The 23,180-nt window shown below is 42.3% G+C and overlaps 1 protein-coding gene across 1 annotated transcript in view; it reads right to left on the bottom strand.

Moving 5' to 3' along the window:
* ANAPC5 (anaphase promoting complex subunit 5) overlaps window positions 1–23,180 on the bottom strand; it is a 43,247-nt gene that overhangs the window by 5,154 nt on the left and 14,913 nt on the right. Inside the window, exons 6-13 of the mRNA XM_011948594.1 lie at window positions 22,131–22,232; window positions 20,403–20,593; window positions 15,916–15,997; window positions 15,144–15,233; window positions 12,891–13,072; window positions 11,660–11,795; window positions 5,560–5,675; window positions 5,336–5,483 (exon numbers count right to left, since the gene is read on the bottom strand). Coding sequence (XP_011803984.1) covers window positions 5,336–5,483; window positions 5,560–5,675; window positions 11,660–11,795; window positions 12,891–13,072; window positions 15,144–15,233; window positions 15,916–15,997; window positions 20,403–20,593; window positions 22,131–22,232 — 1,047 coding nt within the window. The remainder of the gene's footprint in view (window positions 1–5,335; window positions 5,484–5,559; window positions 5,676–11,659; window positions 11,796–12,890; window positions 13,073–15,143; window positions 15,234–15,915; window positions 15,998–20,402; window positions 20,594–22,130; window positions 22,233–23,180) is intronic.

Below are 23,180 nucleotides of genomic sequence, written 5' to 3'. Positions count from 1 at the left end.
AAAAAAAAAAAAAAAAAAAAACACACACACAGACTCCAATTTATGAAATTTGTGGGATAAAGTAAAAACTTATGAAATATAGTTATCAAGGAAATGTATAACTGTAAAGGCCTATATTACAAAAGAAGGAAAATCTCAAATCAATAAGCAAATCTTCCACCTTAAGAAACTAGAAAAAGAGGCCAGGTGCAGTGGTTCACGCCTGTAATCCCAGCATGTTGGGGGCCAAGGCGGGTGAATCACCTAAGGTTAGGAGTTCAAGGCAAGCCTGGCCAACATGGAGAAACCCCATCTCTATTAAAATTACAAAAATTACCCGGGCGTAGTGTCATGCACCTGTGATCCCAGCTACTCAGGAGGCTGAGGTAGGAGAATTGCTTGAACCTGGGAGGCAGAGGTTGCAGTGAGCCAAGATTGCACCATTGCACTCCAGCCTGGGTGACAAGAGCTAAATTCCATCTCAAAAAAAAAAAGAAAGAAAGAAACTGAAAAACAAAAAGCAAACTAGACTTAAAGCTAACTAACAGAACCAAGGAAAAAATAAGGATTAAAGTGGAGGTGAAAAAAAATAAAGACTAAGAGAACAACAGAGAGAATCAATAAAACTAAAAGTTGGTTCTTTGAAGAGATCAACAAAATTGACAAACTGTTAGACTGGCCAAGAGAAAAAAGAGAGAAGACTCAAATGACTGAAGTCAGGGACAACAGTGTGGACTTTACTAACAACCTTACAAAAGTCAAATGGATTATACAAGAATACCATGAACAATTCTATGCAAGAAATTAGATAAACTACATAAAATGAACAAATTCCTAGAAAGACCAAACTACTAAAATAGACTCAAGAAGAAACAGGAAATCTGAATAGACCTATAACAACTAAAGAGACTGAATTAGTAACCAAAAAAAACTTCCAACAAAGAAAAACCCAGGGCCAGACTGCTTCACTGGTGAATTTTACCAGACTGTCAAAGAATTAACACCAATCCTCAAATTCTTCCCAAAAAAAGGAGAGGAGAGAATACTTTCTTACCCATTTTGTGGGGCCACTATTACCCTAATACTAAAGCCAAAGGAAGATATCACAAGAAAACTACAGATCAATCAACATCCCTTATGAATACAGATGCAAAAATTATCAACAAAATACTTGCAAACCAAATCCAACAGCATGTTAAAAGGATCATACACTTTGACCATGTGAAATTTATTCCAGGAATGCAAGGTAATTCAATACACAAATATAACATGTAAATAAAGTGAAAGAAAAAATCGGGCTGGGCACTGTGGCTCACACCTGCAGTCCCAGCACCTCGGGAGGCAGAGGCAGGTGGATCATGAGGCCAGGAGTTCAAGACCAGCCTGGCCAACATGGCAAAACTCTGTCTCCACTAAAATACAAAAATTAGCCGGGTGTGGTGGTGCACACCTGTGATCCCAGCTACTTGGGAGGCTAAGGCACAAGAATCGTTTGAACCTGGGAGACAGAAGTTGCAGTGAACCAAGACTGCGCCACTGCACTCCAGCATGGGCAACAGAGAGACACCCTGTCTCAAAAACAAACAAACACAAAAAAATAAAAACCCATATGATCAAATCAATCAATGCAGAAAAAACACTTGACAAAATCCAATACCTTTTCATGAAAAAAAAAAAAAACTAAATAAACTAGGAATAGAGGGAACTTCCTCAACCTCTACAAAAAACCCACAGCTAGCATGACATTTGATGATGAAAGACTGAAAGCTTTCCCCCTACAGTAACAAAATAAGAACATACTTTTTTTTTTTTTTTTTTTTGAGAAGGAGTCTCGCTATTGCCCAATCTGTAGTACAATGGCATGATCTCGGTTCACTGCAACCTCCACCTCCTGGGTTCAAGCAATTCTCAGTCCTCAGCCTACCTAGTAGCTGGGATTACAGGCACGCACCACTACCACACTCAGCTAATTTTTCTATTTTTAGTAGAGACAGGGTTTCACCATGTTGTCCAGGCTGGTCTTGAACTCCTGGCCTTAAGTAATCTGCCTCGGTCTCTCAAAGTGCTGGGATTATAGGTGTGAGACACTGAGCCCAGCCAAGACACACACTCTTGCCACATTTATTCAACATATATTGGAAGTTTTACTCAAAGCATTTCAGCAAGAAAAAGAAATAAAGGCATCTAAGTGGGAATGGATGAGGTAAAACTATCTCTATTTGCAGATGACATGATCTTATACATACAAAACCATAAAAAATCCCCAAAACCTGTTACTGGTAATAAGTTTGGCAAAGTTACAGGATATAAGATCAATACACACTAGCAATGAGCAATCCAAAAATAATTTTTTTTTTTTTTTTTTTTTTGAGGCGGAGTCTCGCTCTGTCGCCCAGACTGGAGTGCAGTGGCGGGATCTCAGCTCACTGCAAGCTCCGCCAGCCTCCCGAGTAGCTGGGACTACAGGCGCCCGCCACCTCGCCCGGCTAGTTTTTTTGTATTTTTAGTAGAGACGGGGTTTCACCGTGTTAGCCAGGATGGTCTCGATCTCCTGACCTCGTGATCCGCCCGTCTCGGCCTCCCCAAAAATAAATTTTTAAAAACATTTCATTTAAATTACCATTAGAAAGAATACTTAGGAATAAATTTAACCAAGGAAGTGAAAGACTTATACACAGAAAGCTACAAAACATTGTTGAAGTAAATTAAAGATCCAAGTAAAAGGAAAGACACCCTGTGTTCATGGGTTAGAAGACAATAGTATTAAGATGGCAATATTCTCCAAACTGACCTACAGATTCAAATACAATCCCTATCAAAATTACAACTACTGTTTTTGCAGAAATGAATAAGCTAATTCTAAAATCAACATATAATTGCAAGGGATGCTAAATATCCAAAACAATCCTGAAAAAGAACAAAGAAGACTCCCACCTCCTGATTTCAAAACTTAGTACAAAGCTATAGTAATCAAAACAATGTGGTACTGGCATAAGGAAAACATGTAGATCAAGGGAATAGAATTGAGAGTCCAGAAATAAACCTATATATTTACAATCAATTTTTTTCTTTGATCAATTGGTTTCTAACCGGGGTGCCAAAACCATTAAATGGGGAAAGAAGAGTCTTCAACAAATGGTGCCAGGATAACCTATATCTCCATGCAGCAGAGTAAGAGTGGAGCCCTATCTCATAGTATATATAAACTCAAAATTATTCAGATTTAAACATAAGCATTAAAACTATAATACTGTTAGAAGAAAACATAGAAGAAAATCTTCATGACATTAGATTTGTCAATATATTGGATATGATACCAAAATCACAAGCAACAAAATAAAAATAAGTTGGACTTCATAAAAACTTTAAACTTTTGTATATCAAAAGACACTATCAAGAAAGTGAAAAGACCAAACACAGAATAGGAGAAAATATTTGTAAATTATATATCTGATAAGGGTCTAATATCCACAATATATAAATAATTTTTACAAGTGAACATCAAAAACACAACTCAGAAAACAGGCAAAGGATCTGAATAGACGTTTCTCCAAAGAACATATGCAAATGGTCAATAAGCACATGAAAAGATACTCAACATCATTAGTCATTAGAGAAATGCCTATCAAAACCACAATGAGACACCAATTCATACCCACTAGGAAGGATATAATAATAAAAAATGGAAAATAACAAGGGTTGGCAAGATTGTGGAGATATTGGAACCCTTATACATTGCTGGTTGAAACAAAATGGTGCAGCCACTGTGGCATTTCCTTAAGAAGTTAAACACAAAATTATCATGACTCAGCAATTCCATTCATAGGCATCAAATGAAAACAGGTATTCAAACAAAAACTTGTACAGAAATGGTAAGAGCCGCTATTTATAATAGCCAAAAGGTGGCAACGACTCAAATGTCCATCAGCTGATGAATGGATAAGCAAAATGTGATCTAACTATACAGTGAAATATTATTCAGCCATGAAAAAGAATGAAGCACTGATACTTATCACTACACGGATAAAACCTGAAAACATCAAGCTAAGTAAAAGAAGCCAATCAAAAAAAGCCACATTTATATGAGCCTGATTATGCAAATTGTTCAGCAGAGGCAAACTCACAGAGACAGAAAGCAGTTAGAGGTCACCAGAGGCCGGGGGAAGGGAGGACTGGGGAAGGCCTGCCTCCTGGGTACAATTTCCTTTTTTGTGTAATGAAAATAGTCTGAAATTAGACAGCAGTTATGGTTTCACAATGTTGTCAATATTCTCAAAACCACTGAAATGTACACTTTAAAATGGTTAAAATGGTAAATCTTGCGTTATGTACTTTTTTTTTTTGGCGACGGAGTCTCTCTCTGTTCCAGGCTGGAGTACAGTGGCACAATCCCAGCTCACTACAACCTCTGCCTCCCAGGGTCAAGCAATTCTTCTGCCTTCTCCTGCCTCAGCCTCCCAAGTGGCTGGGATTACAGGCACGCGCCACCATGCCTAGCTAATTTTTGTATTTTTAGTAGAGATGGGGTTTCACCATGCTGGCCAGGCCAGTCTTGAACTCCTGACCTTGTGACCTGCCCGCCTCGGCCTCCCAAAGTGTTAGGATTACAGGCGTGAGCCACCATGCCTGGCCATGTACATTTTATCTCAAGAAAAAAAAAAAAAAATCACTAAGGAAGGCGGTAAGAAACAGATTCCTTAGCTCCACCCATAGAGATTCTGACTCCGTAGGTCTGAGGCAAGTCCTCAGGTATGAAGATATTTTTTAAACCTCCACAATAATTCTAATGTACAGCCAGTCTGGAGACCTCCGCTTTAATTAATAAATTCTTCCAAGAGTTTGACCTTCACTCATTCACTGATTAATATTTATTGAAAGCCTTCTATGTGTAGGGCCTATAAGGTACCAGGGAATATAGATGAAAATGAAGAGTCAATTCCTTCGTGGCCTTTACTAAGGGAGAAAGAAAACAAACATAAAATACAATTTGATTTCCAAAAGCTTTCAATGAACATCCGTGTTCCTCATTTCTTTATTCACACCCCCTTGTTGCTAAATCAAGCATCACTCTGTGTCAGCTAATCATTAATATGAGGCAAGTGTTCTCACTAAAGAGGCAAGTCCTCCTTACTGAATACACAGCTCAGGAAAGCCAGTGCCACTGGAAGGTGTCAGTTTGTCACCAGGTTCATACCTCCACAGGCTTCTTTGGAGGGCTAGCACATGAAGACTACCTGTCCAGACTTCAATATGAAGAAATGAAAACTCATTATTATCCTTTCAATACTCAAAAGTAATCACAGACTCACCAGCTCCTGAGCACAAATATGTGCTATAAAAACAGAGATTGGCTTACCTGCGCAAAAGCCAAGTTCAGCACCGTTTCAGAGGCCAAGTACTGTAACCGGTACTCCTTGGAGAGGGCCAAGGCCTGCAGGAGCATGGGCAGCGCGATGGTAGGGGAGGAAGATCGCCAGTACAGCTCTGCCACGGACAGTAGGACACTGACCGTAAAGAGGAAAACACAGGATGAGAAGATCCACCACCACGTCTCCGTGAGATGCACAAGAGACCCCTTACCTGATCACCATTTCCGTGTTCTTCAGTTTCTGACAATGAACCAACAATTTTTGTAAAAGCTTATGTGCCTCTGACATTTGGTTCTGAGCTTGTAATACAACCGCTTTCCTGAAACAGAATCAAAATGAACACAAATGTTTTAACTAGGCACTTTGAGGGTAAGAATCGCTATTTATTCAATTAGACTATAAACCTCCCAAGGGGAAAAACTGTGCCTAATTTTTGTTGAAAGAATAAAGTGTATACATGTATGAATGTGTGTGTAGGCATATATGTGAGCATGCTGTGTATACACACATACATATATGCATGCAGGAAAAATTCTGGAATTATAGATAACAGCATGTTAATGATTATCTCTGGGAGATACTTATTTTCTTAATTTTGCTTGTCTGTATTTTCTTTTTTCTTTTTTTTTTTTTTTTATGGAGACAGAGTCTCACTCTGTTGCCCAGGCTGGAGTGCAGTGATGCAATCTTGGTTCACTGCAACCTCCGCCTCGTGGGTTCAAGCAATTCTCCTGCCTCAGCCTCCCAAGTAGCTGGGACTACAGGCACATGCCACCATGCCCAGCTAATTTTTGTATTTTTAGTAGAGACAGGATTTCACCATGTTGGTCAGGCTGATCTCAAACTCCCGACCTCGTAATCTGCCCACCTCGGCCTCCCAAAGTGCTGGGATTACAGGCTTGAGCCACCACACCTGGTGACAAATTACTTTTAATCTCAGAAAAGATAATCACAGTTAATGTTGTGGCATATCTCCCATGCTTCTTTTATGCACATAAACTGAAAATATATAATTATTCCAAAAATAATTATATATATATATTTTTGAGACGGAGTCTCACTATCTCACCCAGGCTGGAGTGCAGCGGTGCGGTCTCAGTTCACTGCAACCTCCACCTCCCAGGTTCAAGCAATTCTCCTGCCTCAGCCTCCCAAGTAGCTGAGATTACAGGCACACACCATCACACCCAGCTAATTTTTGTATTTTTAGTAGAGATAGGGTTTCATCATGTTGGCCAGTCTGGTCTCGGAACTCCTGACCTCAGGTGATCTCCCCACCTCAGCCTCACAAAATGCTGGGATTACAGGCATGAGCCACCGTGCCCAGCTTACATATGTTTTTATAAATTACTTATAACACTGTTTACCACATGGTAGGCATCCAATGAATATTTGTTGAATGAATAAATCTTTCAATGTCAATAAATACAAATCTATATCATCATAGTATTTTATCGGGTAAATCAATTATGGTACATGAAAATAATCTAGTTTTTGATATTTTGGCTATTTCTAATATTTTTCATTTAAAAAATGCTACAATGAATATCTTGGTGCACAGAGCTTTGCATACTTGTCCAATTATTTCCTTAGCATAAAACCTTAGAAGTAGGCTGGATGCGGTGGCTCACGCCTGTAATCCCAGCACTCTGAGAGGCCAAGGAGGGCAGATCACTTGAGGCCAGGAGTTTGAGACCAGCCTGGCCAACATGGTGAAACCGCGTCTCTACTAAAAGTACAAAAAAACTAGTCAGGCGTGGTGGCATGCGCCTGTAATCCCAGCTACTCAGGATGCAAAGGCAGGAGAATTGCTTGAACCCAGGAGGCAGAGGTTGCAGTGAGCCGAGATCACGCCACTGCACTCCAGCCTTGGCCCCAGAGCGAAACTCCATCTCAAAAACAAAACAACAACAACAACAAATAAACAAACAAACAAAAAACCTTAGAAGTAGAAATGACAGGCACTTTAAAGTTCCTTGAGATATATTACTAAATTACCCTATAGAAATGTACCAAATACTTTCATACCAAAACTCTATGTGCTTTTCTTCCCCTAATACTGAAGTATCTTTGCTTATATAATTGGTGAAAGTAGTACCTTAACTGCTTTAAATTTAATTTCAATGACTAGATTGAAATGTTTTCATGTTTTGGGGCCATGCTTTTTCCGTGAATATACATCCATCACTTTTTTAATACTCTTATATTGTTGGGATGTTTATCTTTTTTTTTTTTTTGAGACAAGGTTTTGCTCTACTGCCCAGGCTGGAGTGTAGTGATGCAATCTCAGCTTATTGCAACCTCTGCCTCCTAGGCTCAAGTAATCCTCCCACCTCAGCCTCCCTAGTAGCTGGAACTACAGCTGTGCGCCACCACACACCACATCCAGCTGATTTTTGTATATTTTGTAGAGATGGGGTTTCGCCATGTTGCATAGGCTGGTCTCCAACTCCTGAGCTCAAGTGATTTGCCTGCTTCAGCCTCCCAAAGTGCTGGGATTACAAGTATAAAGATAAACAGCGCCCAGCTGGGAGGTTTATCTTATTGATCCTGAAATCTTTTCAATTTGTCTCAATCCTTTCATGAGGTAATACTCTTTTTGTCTACATAGAAGCTCAGGCCACAAGTGGACTTTTATTTGAAATGAATAAGCAGAAATTACATTGAATTACAACAAAAGATCATTATTCCTGTGATTTTAACTGGCCAGTCTCACCAATTATTTTCATGACTGCCACACAGAGTCGGGCATGGGGATATAGATCCTGCAGTATCCCCCAAAAACATTCCCATTGTGGCCTACAATTCCTGAGACTGAGAGAGGAATGATATAAGATGAGCTAGAATTACACAGAGAGAGCAAAGAAGAATGGTTATCTTAGAGAAAGAATTCACTCTACTTCCTCTGGGTTGCAAGAGGAAGCTCAGAAAGCAGTTCTGAGCCCCATAACTTATTTATAGGCTTACCAAAACCCCAATCACTCCCATACCACAAAACAAAGTGCACCATGAAATGTACTTGGAGGAAAGTTTCAGAAGCAGATACAAAAGAAACAAAAGAGTAACTGGAGACTCATGATAAAGTTGCCTTCTCTGCAGCTGGCCAAACTTAATTTCACAGGTGCGAGTCTAACTTGTCTAATTAAAAATGTGACAGTCATCAGCCCAGTAAGTATATATATATATCCACATGGCTGATGTTCTAAAACTAGAAAGATCTAAGGCAAGATGAAGAAAGGGGTAAAGGACTGACTTAAAATAAAAAGGCAGCTACCTTCTAGTTGTGTACTAAAAGGCTTCCTAACACACCCTGGCTGTTGAAGCCAAACAATGATTGGATCAGCAGGTTTTTCACATAAGCCCAGAGGTGAAAGGGGGATGCAGATGGCATTACTAATAGAGACCCAAAGAGCATGGTTACTTTTTAGGGTCTTACTCCCAGGAAAAAAAACACAAAATTCTAACAAATGGCCTTGGACAAAGTTACAAGGCTAAAGAATTGAGCCACAAGGCACTGTGACTCACACCTGTAATTCTAACACTTTGGGAGGCCAAGGCAGGAGGATCACTTGAGGCCAGGAGTTCAAGGCCAGCCTGGGCAACACAACACAGAAAGATTCCATCTCTAAGAAACAAGAATTAAAATAATTAGCTGGGTGAGGTGGTGTGCACCTGTAGTCCCAGCTACTGGGTAGGTTGAGGTGGAGTTCAAGGCTGCAGTGAGCTCTGATCGTGCCACTGCACTCCATCCTGGGCAAGAATGAGACTCCATCTCTTAAAAAAATAAAAAATACACTGGGTGTGGTAATCCCAACACTGTGAACCTGAAGTGGGAGGACTGCTTGAGCCCGGAAGTTTGAGACTAGCCTGGGCAACACAGTGAGATTCCATCTCTACCAAAAGATATTTTAATTAACTGTGTGGTCACATGCTCCTGTAGTCTCAGCTACTGAGGCGGCTGAGGTGGGAGGATCACTTGAGCCCAGAAGGTTGAGGCTGCAGTTTGCTGTGATTGCACCACTACACTCCAGCCCTGGTGATATAGAGCGAGACCCTGTCTCAAAAAAAATTAAAAATTGGCTGGGCACGGTGGCTAACGCCTGTAATCCCAACAATTTGGGAAGCTGAGGTGGATGGATCATTTGAGATCAGGAGTTTGAGACCAGCTTGATCAACACGGTAAGAACCCATCTCTACAAAAAATACAAAAATTAGCTGGGTGTAGTGACACACACCTGTAATCCTAGCTACTTGGGAGGCTGAGGTAGGAGAATTCCTTGAACCCAGGAGGCGGAGGTTGCAATGAGCTGAGATTGCACCATTGTACTCCAGCCTAGATGACAGGGTGAGACTCCCTCTCAAAAAAATAAAATTAAATTAAAAATAAATTTAAAATTAAAAATTTAAAAAAAGAATTGAACCAAAACTAAGGTTTTTGAAAAGTAGTTTTCTATTCTAATAGTAAAAAAATAATAATTTCGCCGGGCACAGTGGGGCTCACATCTATAATCCTAGCACTTTGGGAGGCTGAGGCAGGCAGATCACATGAGGCTAGGAGTTTGAGACTATCCTGACCAACATAGTGAAACCTCATCTCTACTAAAAATACAAAAATTAGCCGGGTATAGTGGTGTATGCCTGTAGTCCCAGCTATTCGGGAGACTGAGAAACGAGAATTGCTTGAACCCCAGAGGCGGAGGTTGCAGTGAGCCGAGATCGTGCCACTGCACTCCAGCCTGGGTGACAGAGCGAGACTCTGTCTCAAAAAAAACTAAATATTGGCCAGGCATGGTGGCTCATGCCTGTAATCCCAGCACTTTGGGAGGCCGAGGTGGGTGGATCACGAGGTCAAGAGATCAAGACCATCCTGGCCAACATGGTGAAACCCCATCTCTACTAAAAATACAAAAAAATAGCCTATAGGGCATGGTGATGGGCACCTGTAGTCCCAGTTACTTGGGAGGCTGAGGCAGGAGAATGGTGTGAACCCGGGAGGTGGAGCTTGCAGTGAGCCGAGATTAAGCCACTGCACTCCAGCCTAGGTGTCAAAGCGAGACTCTGTCACCAAAAAAAAAAAAAAAAAAACCTACATACTTCAATATGTTCACCGACTCATTCATTACCAGATGCTCCTCTTATCCATGGCACCAGGAAAGGAAGCGAAGTGATGTTAAAGAGGTGCCAGTGCCACAAAGAGGGAAGAAACAAGCGAGAGACAGATCTGCAACATTCCCGGGGGGAAGGCAACCAGCCAGCCCTTTCAACCTCAGAAAACACAGGCGGTGCTTCCCAGGCACGGGAAGAAACCAGCTGGCAAAGGCGCCATGGAACCCATCAGTCAGGGCCCATCCACTCCTCAGTTTACACAGCCATGTAAGAGACTGTAAAATGCTAACATGTTTGCTATAGGGAAGTATTTCTAGACCTCCGAAAGGAGTGGAAATCACTCAAAAATCTTTAGGCTGCAATTAGGGAAATATTGAGTATTATGATGCAATCTAACAGTAACAGGTATCACAAAGAGGAAGAGAAAAATATGATCAAGGAAACGTCTGGATTGCCAAGGCAGTGTTTGGTGAGATGGAGGGCTTTAGATAAAATAGCTTTCCCTGACTCTTTCCCATGAAAGAAGACATTTTGAACAAAGGGAAGATAAAACCTACAGTACCAGAAGAGATACACTAATTGATCCCATATAAAGAGAATCTTGTCAAATTACTTGGGCTGGAAGTCATCAAGATTATGTCCCACTCCCACTGCTCTTTTTTAGAGTCAACCAGGTTTGGGTTGGAAACCTGCCTCTGACATTTATGGGTGTTGGATACAGGATTTAGCTCCCACGACCTCAGTCTTTAGTTCTGTGAAACAAGGATAACAACAAACCTGAGCCTATGAAGTGGATTCTCTAAGACAGTACACATAAAATAGGCACAGGGACTGGCACAGAAGAAATTTACAACCAATATTAGTTATTATGATCTCAGCTATACTTCTATTATACTCTCCTCTCTCCTAAAACACACAAACTTCTACTACCTTAAATGTCAAAGAATCCTATTTATTTCCTTAGTTACATGAAACTGGCTGACCTCTTAGAATTCCCTTCACTGATGCCAAAAAAAGACCCCAAATTCAACCAACTTTGCAGACTCCACACTTGGTCCCCTTCCACTGGTGGGGTTTCACTCTTTCAGCCACACCGTTGAGCAGACCTGTCCAAGACGTGTCCAGTGCTTTCCTCAAGCACTAGAGGAGAGAAATGGTAGAGCCTCCATTGCCCCAGAAGCACGTGGGCCCGGCCACCTGCCTACCTGCTCCGCGTGTAGCTCTGCGAGGTGGCAGAGTGCGACAGCAAATGACTCCGTGTTGTTCTGCTGCACGCCCGCATTCACCGCCTCCAGGCTGTTCATGCTCAGCAACATCTGGGCCTGTTGCAGGGCCATGGTGCTAGGTGGGGAGAGGGAACAGGATTTCCTTTCAGCAGCAGACCTGGCTGCCCTTTGGCCATGCCCATCAGCTATCTTGAGTGGAGGTGTAAAGTCAAACACCTCACAGACTCTGGCTTTCTTGGGAGCAGCTGCCTCCCAGTGCCAGCAACCCTGCCCTCAGGGTACGAAAAGCAGAAAAGCATCCTGGATGTGCAGCGCGAGGAGACACGTAGTGGTTAGGGCACAGCTGGGAGTGCGTGCTCCCAGATCCCCCCGCCCCCACCCCATGGTCCCTGCAGTCATAGTATGTTAATTAGTTTTCACGGGTGAATTCAGACCCGATGCCATCCTGGCACAGGCTGCTCTGGCAATGTAAGCAGTGGCCAGTGTCTGCAGCTGTTTCAGAGCACACCGTGCCAAAAAATTATCTGAAATACAAAAACAAGACGGGTAAAAAAAGGCACTTCCTTTCATTACTGAATTCCTAGAAACAGACTGTCTAAGTGAGGGGTGAGGTAGCAACAGAACTTCAGGATTAAAATCCCGCAACAAAGTTTACTTCCAGGCTAAAAGTGGCTAAATGGGAAAGTACGCAAGAAGCTGAAAATTTTCCACAGAAAACACCTCAGTTAACAGAAAAGCAACTTTCTTTACATAATAGCTTTGGGATTCAGGTGACACTCAACTAGAGTAACCATGGATCATGCCTCCTATGAACAGGAAGAAAGGTTCCTGTCACAGAGCAGAGGAGCCCGGTGCTTGGAGTCAGATGACATGGGTTTGAGTCCTTTCTCTGTCACTTGTTAACTGCGTTTGTGATCTCGGGTAGATCAGATGTGTGAACCTTGGTTTACTGTCCCAGCATGGAGATCACCCACCCATTACCTCACAGAGTGGTTGGGAGGAGTAAGAAGGAACATGCATGGGAAAAAACTTTTCAGTCTGTGCAAAATACAAAATGTTTTAGACTATAAAACATTTTGTCTAATCCCCTGCAGGAACAACGCCTGCCCAAGGCGGGTAAATCTTGTATGTACGGCCTTTCACAGAACCAGTTTGCTAACTCCTGCTTCTCTCTAAAGGATTTACACCCCCAGGGCCTTGGGAGACCTACCTGCGGCCATACAGCCTCCAGATGGCCGTTTTCTGTGCGATGCTGATATCGATGAGCTCTGACAGGCTGTGTTTCCAGTGCAGGAGGTCGGAGTCCTTTAGGGCATCCATCAGCTTGTTTGCCGTCTTCCCAGCAAAAGCTCTCTGTTGAACAAGGGACTGTATTCCCAGGGAGGCGAGGTACTAAGGGGACAGATATACCCACGACCCAAGATAGAGATTACATGACAGAATTTGTTTTGCTCTTCAGAAATGTGGTGGATTTCACATTTCAGCACATGCACAGTGACAGCACTATTTAAAAGGAAAGTACCTATAACCTGGCCTTAACCCTGATCCATACGAGATGTGTTCCTGAAAAACTGGGTCTGGGAGAGAGGCAGAGGGTACACGGGAAAGAGCCAGCAGGGCTTTAGCATTACATGGACCTGGACTTAAACACTGCCTCTGCTACTTACTGTGTGACTTAGGGCCAGTCACTTAGCTTCTTAGCTAAGCCTCAGCTTCCTCATCTGTAAAATGGGCATCAAACCTATCATAAAGAATTATCGTAAGGATTACAATGAAATAATAGATGTCAAACAGTGCTGCGCACATATGTAATAGGAGATCAAAAAAGGATGCCTATCATGAGCAACAAAATTATCTTGTCATTAACTTTTGGTGTCACCTTCAAGGATGAAAGCTCAGCTAAAAAATGCCAGCTTAAATTCACGGCAAAAATTGTAGTTAAGCCTACGCTTAGTTCAAGGAGCCACTTTTGTCATTATAATCAATTCTGTATGTATAAGTTTCTTTCCTAGGTGTGAATCAAAGGACAAGCTACAGATTTGTTTTTTGGTTTTGGGGTTTTTTTTGAGACGGAGTCTTGTGTCACCCAGGCTGGAGTGCAGTGCCGCAATCTTGGCTCACTGCAACCTCCGCCTCCCTGGTTCAAGCAATTCTTCTGCCTCAGCCTCCCGACTAGCTGGGACTACAGGCGCCCGCCACCACGCCTGGCTAATTTTTGTATTTTTTGTAGAGACAAGCTTTTACCATACTGGTCAGGCTGGTCTCAAACTCCTGACCTCATGATCCACCCGCCTTGGCCTCCCAAAGTGCTGGGATTACAGGCGTGAGCCACTGCGCCAGGCCCAGATTTTAAAGTGTATACATTAAATTACTACACATAATTACTTTCTATTTTACCAAAGTCTGTCACAAACTTCATAAGACAGAATGCTTAAGCAGTCCCACTGCCTATGGTCTAGTTTTCAATAGGTGTTTCTGAGTGAGAATAAGGTTCTCCAAGCTTCCTTTTTTTTTGAGATGGAATTTCACTCTTGTCCAGGCTGGAGTGCAATGGTGCAATCTCGGCTCACTGCAACCTCCGCCTCCCAGGTTCAAGCGATTCTCCTGCCTCAGCCTCTTAAGTAGCTGGGATCACAGGCATGTTTCACCACACCCGGCTAATTTTGTGTTTTTAGTAGAGACGGGGTTTCACCATGTTGGCCAGGCTGGTCTCGAACTCCTGACCTCAGGTGATCCACCCACCTCAGCCTCCTAAAGCGCTGGGATTACAGGTGTGAGCCACTGCGCCTGGCCAGATAAGTCTTTTCAATGTCCCTCTGTGTATGTCATTGAGGACTATAATTCATGGCCTTCCCTATCACTCAAAACGAGAAAGGACAAATCTGCCTGTCAGGTTTATTGGTTCCTGGCTTTGTTTATTGTTTAAAACAAGGATCAGCAAACTTGTTCTATAAAGGGCCAGAGAGTAAATAATTTCAATTTTTCAGGCCACATTTGGTTTCTGTCACACATTTCTTCTCTGTTGTTCATTTTTTCCCCAATCACTTAAAATTGTAAAATCTACTCAGCCTGAAACCCCTAAGTAGGCAGAAAGCCAGATTTGGCCTAAGGGCTGGAAAGTTCACCAATCCCTGGTTTAAAAATAAGCCTTTGCTAAAATTTTTCTAAGTGACTATGTACTAAAATTAATGTTGCTCAATAAACTAAACAATGATCTCTTATCAAATTGGTAAAGGGAATTTCCACAGATGTTATTAGGATACAGGGAACAGAGAAAAACCTACCACACAGAATTTAGTGGTCTGATTAATAATTAAAGGCACATGAAACTGCCAAGAATAAAACCGCACTTTGAAACCCATTCTAAATCTATCGCTGGTTAATGACAGAGGTGGGCAGAAAAAGAGACAAAGGCTTGACCATTTATGGAAACAATCTCACAGCACAGAAAGATGAGCCTTACCGGTAACCCAAAATGTACTGCTTTCTTCACAGAATGCTCCAGCAGAACATAGCTATCGGATCTCTTCTGCCCCAGCACATAAAGCCAGCTCTGGCAAGAGAAATCATCAAAATATATCATAACAACGGCAATGGGCTGATGTTCTAGTGAAATATCAATGTGGACATAAGAAGGAATTTAAAAGGGAAAAAATTAATCCTCTCAGATATTCTTTCAAGAAATATCAAGAATCTCAATGAGACCTGTCAAACATACTAACACCATTAAAGCCAGGCTGAAATAAACGAGTCATTGTTCTGCTTCACCTGCCAGCCACTGAGTGGCAGGTGTTTCAGAAAAAAAATCATGACGCTCCTAGATGGCCTTTAATTGAGAAATAAGATTCTCAGGTGCTTGTCAAGTAGCTTCTGTGTTCCACTTGTGCTTGGTGATTTTGCTATTACAGGACTACATCTCACCCAGTTAATAAGTGTAGCATACAACTTTTGTTAATGCCAGTCCTAAATGCGATAAAGGTTTTTTCTCTTCTTTCATGGCAAGTTGCATTAAACTTTGTAGGCCAGATAGATGCCAAAAGCAAAACAGATGTCATGAATTAAGAAAGATAAGTAAAGCTAGGTTGCCCTTTCTGAATTCCCATGACCACCTAACTTGTTTCCTTTTACTACTGAAGATCTCTGCTCCAACTGCAAAACAACCCAATTCAAATGGAGCCTTGTGAAGGCCAATTCAACCCGTGAACAAAACTCCCAAGACCAGAGGACGGCCTCACCAAACAATGCTGGAGACACACGTGATCGTTGGACTCCTGGGCAATCCTAATTGCCTCCTGCAGGGCGAGCTCTGCCTGTTGACTAATGACAGACTAAACATTAATATCCCATTAATAATCACAAACATGCATAAACAACCATAGCAGGAAGTCATCTGTACACAGTCATCCAAGTGCAGGTCTCTGGGTTGGAAGCTGTAACTATTTCTGGGCTTATTCTCTCAGAGGCGTGCCCCAACCCCAGCAGCAGAAAATACTGACAGTGGAAATATAGGACATGTCTCTTCCAAGGGGAATGTCTATGAAAAGGGCATAAAGCAAAGACTTTTATCTCTGCTCCTAAGATGTTTATTTTAAAGGTGCACTGCTGAGGGGAAGGGCAAGGAGAGGACATAATATTTTACTTTTCATGGCATTCCCTCCTACATTATTTGAACTTTTTTCTTACTATGTGCATTTGTTATTTTTATCATTTTTTTTTTTTTTTTTTTTTTTTTTTTTTGAGACAGAGTCTCGCTCTGTCGCCCAGGCTGGAGTGCAGTGGCGTGATCTCTGCTCACTGCAAGCTCTGCCTCCCGGGTTAGGCCATTCTCCTCCCGACTAATTTTTTGTATTTTTAGTAGAGACGGGGTTTCACCCTGTTAGCCAGGATGGTCTCGATCTCCTGACCTCGTGATCCGCCCGTCTTGGCCTCCCAAAGTGCTGGGATTACAGGCTTGAGCCACCGTGCCCAGCCTATTTTTTCAAAATCACTTTTTTGTTTGTTTGTTTTTTAGAGACAGGGTCTCCCTCTGTCACCCAGGTTGGAGTACAGTAGCACAATCCTAGCTCACTACAGCCTTGAATTCCTGGGCTCAGGCGATGGACCTCAGCCTCCCGAGTAGCTGGGACTAAGGCACTCACCACCATGCCTGGTGGGCTAATTTTTATTTAAATAGATAAAGAGTCTCACTATGCTCCCCAGGCTGGTAAACTCCTGGCCTCAGGTGATCCTCCCGCCTCAGCCTCCCAAGTGACTGGGATTACAGGCTCACACCACCATGTCCAGCTAATTTTTTTAAAGAGATAAAGTCTCACTGTGTTCCCCAGGCTGGTCTCCAATTCCTGGCCTCAAGCGATCCTCCTTCTTCGGCCTCCCAAAGTGCTGGGATTATAGGCATGAGCTATGGTGCCCAGCCCAAAGCTAGTTTTAGAAAGTATTTTGAGGATTCCCACTTCTGTAATATTTTTTTCCTGTAAATCTCTGTTCAAATATTAAGTTGGCAGAGATCAAGGAGGGCTGATCTGCTACCTTTATATTTAAACAGAGATTTACAAATTGAAGGAGTGAGTGATCTATGCATGTATCTGGAGTAAGAGTGTTACTCAGGAAAACAAGAGCAAACAAGAGCACTTCGCCATCACTTTCTAACCTCTTATCCTGGCCTATCGCTACCTGAGACATTACAACTGTGTTTAGCATTGTTTACTCCCTACCTCCCCTGATACAAGCTCTGTAACAGGGTGTTTTTTTCTTTTTCTTTTTCACTGCTATATCCCTAGTACCTATAATAGTGCCTAGTACACAGTAAATGCTCAATAAATAACTACAAGGATTTTCAAGAAATCCTTTTAGCTAAGTGACAAAGATTTACACAGGCCCATAGATCCAGGACCAGAAACAAAGAAGGCTGGGCCTGAATAAATCAGGAATTAAGGAAAATGTACACATTAATAAAAATCTACCTTTCCTTGTTTATATTCTGTGCAATTAGCTGTCTACCCATTGATAATACTGTAAACATAGACAAATTCTGAGATGGGTGCAGTAGCTCATGCCTGTAATCCCAGCACTTTGGGAGGCCAAGGTGGGAGGATCACTTGAGACCAGGCATTCAAGAACAACCTGGGCAACATAGCGAAACCTCATCTCTATATTTTTAAAAATAAAAAGAAGAAATTCTGTTCATCAAAATATTATTTGTGGCTAGGCGCAGTGGCTCACGTCTATAATCCCAGCGCTTTGGGAGGCCGAGGCAGGTGGATCACCTGAGGTCAGGAGTTTGAGACCATCCTGACCAATATGGTGAAACCCCATCTCTACTAAAAATATAAAAATTAGCTAGGCATGGTGGCACGCGCGTGTAGTCCCAGCTACTTGGGAGGCTGAGACAGGAGAATTACTTGAATCCAGGTGGCGAGGCTACAGTTGGTTATTACAAGATATCATGGAATGTCGCAAAAATCATGGAGTTTTTTGGCACCTTAAACATTTTTGGGTACAACCGTCAATCTGATGTTTGAATACCCTTAATAACATCTTTGGTCTAGGCCGCTGCACCACACTGATGCCTTCCTCAGAGGGTTCAATAAGGGGAAACTGTTTCCTTATAATGAGCAGAAATATTTTGTCCTTTAACTTACACTTACTTACCAGCTTTCAATCTTCTCCCGTAGCCATACCCTTGATCAATCTAAGCTCTTTTCACATGAACTTTTACTACATAAAGATGTCCAACACATGCTTGGATAAGTCATTTTTCTCCAGGCTAAACAACTCACATCCCCCCCACATTACTTATATGATATGGCTTTGAATGTCTCAACACCCTGAGACTGTTCCCTACACAAGCTTCAGCTTGTCTGTGTTCCTTTTAAAACCTGACAACTGGGTGGGCCCAGTGGTTCATGCTTGTAATCCCAGCACTTTGGAAGGCCAAGATAGGAGGATTGCTTGAAGCCAGGAGTTTGAGACCAGTCTGGGCAACATAGCAAGATCCTATCTCTATGAAAAATAATTTAAAAAAAAATTAAGGCCAGGCACGGTGGCTCAAGCCTGTAATCCCAGCACTTTGGGAGGCTGAGACGGTGGATCACGAGGTCAGGAGATCGAGACCATCCTGGCTAACACGGTGAAACCCTGTCTCTACTAAAAAATACAAAAAACTAGCTGGGCGTGGTGGCGGGCGCCTGTAGTCCCAGCTACTTGGGAGGCTGAGGCAGGAGAATGGTGTGAACCTGGGAGGCGGAGCTTGCAGTGAGCTGAGATCCGGCCACTGCACTCCAGCCCGGGCGACAGAGCGAGACTCCGTCTCAAAAAAAAAAAAAAAAAATTAGCTGGGTATTGTAGTGCATGCCTGTAGTCATAGCTAGGAGGCTGAAATGGATTGCTTGCTTGAGCCTAGGAGTTTCAGGTTACAGTTAGCTATGATCACACTACTGCACTCCAGCCTGGGTGACTGAGTGAGACCTTGTCTCTTAAAAAGAAAAACAAAAACCTGACAACCAGAAATAAAAAGAATTCCCTAGGTGCTGCCTGACACACAGAGAAAGGGATAGAAGTCTCCATTATTGAACCGTGGACACTATGCTCCCATTAATACACGCTATAGTCTGTATTCAAGGATGCCTATAGCAAACGCCACACTTCCCTCAACTGGTAAAAAGCCACAGGGCAGGTGGGGGGCAAAGGGATCTTTGAATTAGTAATTTCCCACCTTTTGCCATTATTTACATGATTTTATTATTTCCAAGATAGCCTTCATGTTTTGAAAGTTGTTTTATCTACTTAATTCTATTTACTAAAAAAATTGACCAATTTTCCTATTTCTATTCATTAAAAACACAGGCATATCGAGGCAACAGTATAAACCAGTGTCACCTGACTAAGCGGCTTGAATTCTATCTGAAAGCAAACGTGACTTTTAGTAACCCTATGTAGTCTTTCATCCAGTAAAGGCACAACTGCCTTCTGGCTTTTTGAAATACTAAAAATAGCTTCTGCATCCCCATTTTTACCTCCAAAAACTCCTTTAGGGACTCTCTGGCCTAATGACCTAATTTCCTTTCCACTGAACGGCCTGTTGTTCTTAGAAGTAACGAAAGAGGCCAGGCACTAAGATGGCAATGTTAAATAGTGACACTAGGGGGCAGACTATTTAGGCAGAAGGTTTTCATTAACTTTATTCCAGTGCAAAAAAGGTTCCCTCTATCGAAGTTACTGACTAGTCCAGGTTGATGAGTTTCTTTCTTTTCTTCTTTTTAAAACATACATTTTTAAAAAACGCATCACAATTAACATTTCAGAATTCATTTCTTCCATTTCTTTTCCCTTTTCTTTTCTCCACAAAATAGCAAATCTTTTTTTTTTTTTTTGAGACGGAGTTTCACTGTTGCCCAGGCTAGAGTACAATGGCGTGCTCTCGCTCTCGGCTCACTGCAACCTCCGCCTTCCGAGTTCAAGCCATTGTCCTACCTCAGCCTCCTGAGTAGCTGGGACTACAGGCGCCTGCCACCATGCCTGGCTACTTTTTGTATTTTTAGTAGAGATGGCGTTTCACCATGTTGGCCAGGCTGGTCTTGAACTCCTGACCTCACGTGATCCACCCACCTTGGCCTCCCAAAGTGCTGGGATTACAGGTGTGAGCCACCGCGCCTGGCCAAATAGCAGATCTTTTATTGTTATCAGTTTCTTCAATCTGCGCAAGGACGAAAGTCTATAAACTTACTAGTGACCGAAGCGGCAGTGCAGGGCAGCAAGATTCAAAGCGGCGTATCTCAAGCTCCGGCCATAGCCCTCTTCCCCATTACTTTTGCTTTCGGCTCCAGTAAGAATCAGACGATCAAAATAATGAAGGAGACTGTGTGTTGAACTGAAAACATCTTGGACACGGAGGTTGTTTAAGTAGCTGAGATAATGCTAAAACAAGAAATAATCAATGTATTTTAAATGCTGTAAATACATCTTGTGTAAGACAACTGCAGAGAGTTCTACTGGCTACAAACACTAGTGTATACCATACCCTTCTAATAAGATGGTCATAGTTTAGCTTAATCTTCTCCCTAGAGGCAGAATAAAACAGCTTCAAGACACATTCCCCCTAGAGGGAGTCCACAAATTAAAAATGGGAGTTCCATTAGTATTTGTGTCAGTTTTATCTCAAATATACGCCACTATGTCACTGGTCACATGAGTGATAGATGAGAATACTGGGCCTTACCTAGTTCAAATATTGAGGAAAACTTTGAGTTCAGAATTAAAGATCCTAAAACCTGAATTCATAAAATTAAGTTTTATTAATGTACAAGTTAAAACACACTGAGATTTACTAGTTTACTAAGTTAATTATTTTCTACTTTTTTTTTTTTTGAGTCACTGAAACTTTCCTAACAGGCAGATCTCAGTTACTAGGAAGCAAAATAGATACATTTCTACACACAAAGTCAGCTGGAAAATCCAAATACTATTTAAGAAAATTTTCCGAGTAAAAAATCCATTAAGGAATGGAATTATTAGAACTTTAAAAATAAACACTGACAAAAGAAGAGAAAGGAAAAGAGCTTTTCAGCCTCAAAACTGTCATTTGGGCTGGGCGCAATGGCTCACGCCTATAATCCCAGCACTTTGGGAGGCTGAGGAGGGTGGATCACCTGAGGTCAGGAGTTCGAGACCAGCCTGGCCAACATGGTGAAACCCCATCTCTTCTAAAAATACAAAAAATGAGCCAGGCATGGTGGCAGGTGCCTGTAATCCCAGCTACTCGGGAGGCTGAGGCAGGAGAATCACTTAGAACCTGGAAGGCGGAGGTTGCAATAAGCCAAGATCGCACCACTGCATTCTCAGTCTCCAAAAGAAACAAACAAACAAAGTTTTTTGCATCAGTCTAGTATATTATCTCCAGTCTAAACTTTACAACATCAGGGAGATGATGACTGAAAGAGAACATCAAGAGTTTGAAGAAATCGCCTATGGTCCAGGGAGGGAAGGAGGAGCTTTGCGACCTATACCGAGTTGTTTGCCTGCCAAGAACATGATTTCCTTCAAGAACCTGGGCCAATGGGCTGATCCTCATTTGCAAAGCTACTCAATATGAAAAGTAGCCTTGGCCAAGCGCAGTGGCTCACACCTGTAATCCCAACACTTTGGGAGGCCGAGGCGGGCAGATCATGAGGTCAGGAGATCAAGACCATCCTGGCCAACATGGTGAAACCGTGTCTCTACTAAAAATACAAAAATTAGCTGGGCGTGATGGCACGTGCCTGTAATCCCAGCTACTCAGGAGGCTGAGGCAGGAGAATTGCTTGAACCAGGGAGTCAGAGGTTGCAGTGAGTCAAGATCATGCCACTGCACTCCAGCCTGCCAACAGAGTAAGACTCCGTTTCCAAAAACAAACAAACAAAAAAGTAGCCTTGTCATTCCTTTCTAACATAGCAACAAATTCTGAGAAAGACTCACCGCTTCAGCAAAATCAGGATTAAATTTCAACAAATTGTTTAACTCCTTCTGCAAGGAAGCTGGAGTGAGGGCCTTAGTCTCATCATTCTTTAGCAAAGAAGCCTGAAATTTAAAAATGATAACTCAGTAGAAAGGATCAATAAACATACGAAAAGATACACTAACTAGCATCACCTGATTATTTTCTTTCCTACAGGGGTCCCTTCAGGCTCTGGCCCCTCATCTAGCCAGCCTTGGCTGGCCTTCCCTCACTCTAGGTACACTGAAGGTGGACCCTGCCACATGCTCTCCTCTTGACCATATACGAAAACACTTTCCTCTTCCAGAAACACCAAGCCTCTCACCCATCACTCCCCAGCCATATACTACCCAAGGCTGACCAAATCCATGCCCATGCCTAGCTTATCCTCCAGGCCACCTGCTTCTGTCACCTTCTAGATGAAGTGAGATCCTAAAAGCCCCTCCATGCTCCCATAAGCCCTCTGCACTTACCCTTCCTGTAGCACTATCAAACTATAGTAAAATTGCCAACCTAACCCCACCCCAGATTGTAAGCTCCTTCCAGGCAAGTAACGTATTTGCTTCTTTTCCAGTGCCTGCATGGGGCCTTAGAGGAGCCAGGTGCCTTGCCCCAGCTCTACTTATTTGTTTCATATGGATGATATCAGTAACAATTATATAACATGTGTAGAAAGTTAGCTACAAATTAAATGTTTACATTTAACTGGGTTATAGACACTTTACTCCAATTTTACCTAGATGAGTTTTTCTATAAGTAAAGTAATTTCTAAGGGCAAGGTATGGTGGTTGATGCCTATAATCCCAAAACTTTGGGAGGCAGAGGCTCAGGCAGGAGTATTGCTGGAGCCCAGGAGTTCAAGAACAACCTAGGCAATATACTGAAACCTCATCTCTATTTAAAAATAATTTCTTAAAAAAAAATTTTTTTTAAGTAAAAATAATTTCTAATTCCATTGTTAATTTATATCATTATAGAAAATTAGGCCGGGCGCAGTGGCTCAAGCCTGTAATCCCAGCACTTTGGGAGGC

Source organism: Colobus angolensis, unplaced genomic scaffold, assembly GCF_000951035.1.
Source record: "Colobus angolensis palliatus isolate OR3802 unplaced genomic scaffold, Cang.pa_1.0 Scaffold28, whole genome shotgun sequence".
Classification (NCBI taxonomy): domain Eukaryota; kingdom Metazoa; phylum Chordata; class Mammalia; order Primates; family Cercopithecidae; genus Colobus; species Colobus angolensis.
The sequence above is the reverse complement of the archived record's forward strand: the minus strand, read 5'-3'. Positions and strand labels throughout refer to the sequence as shown.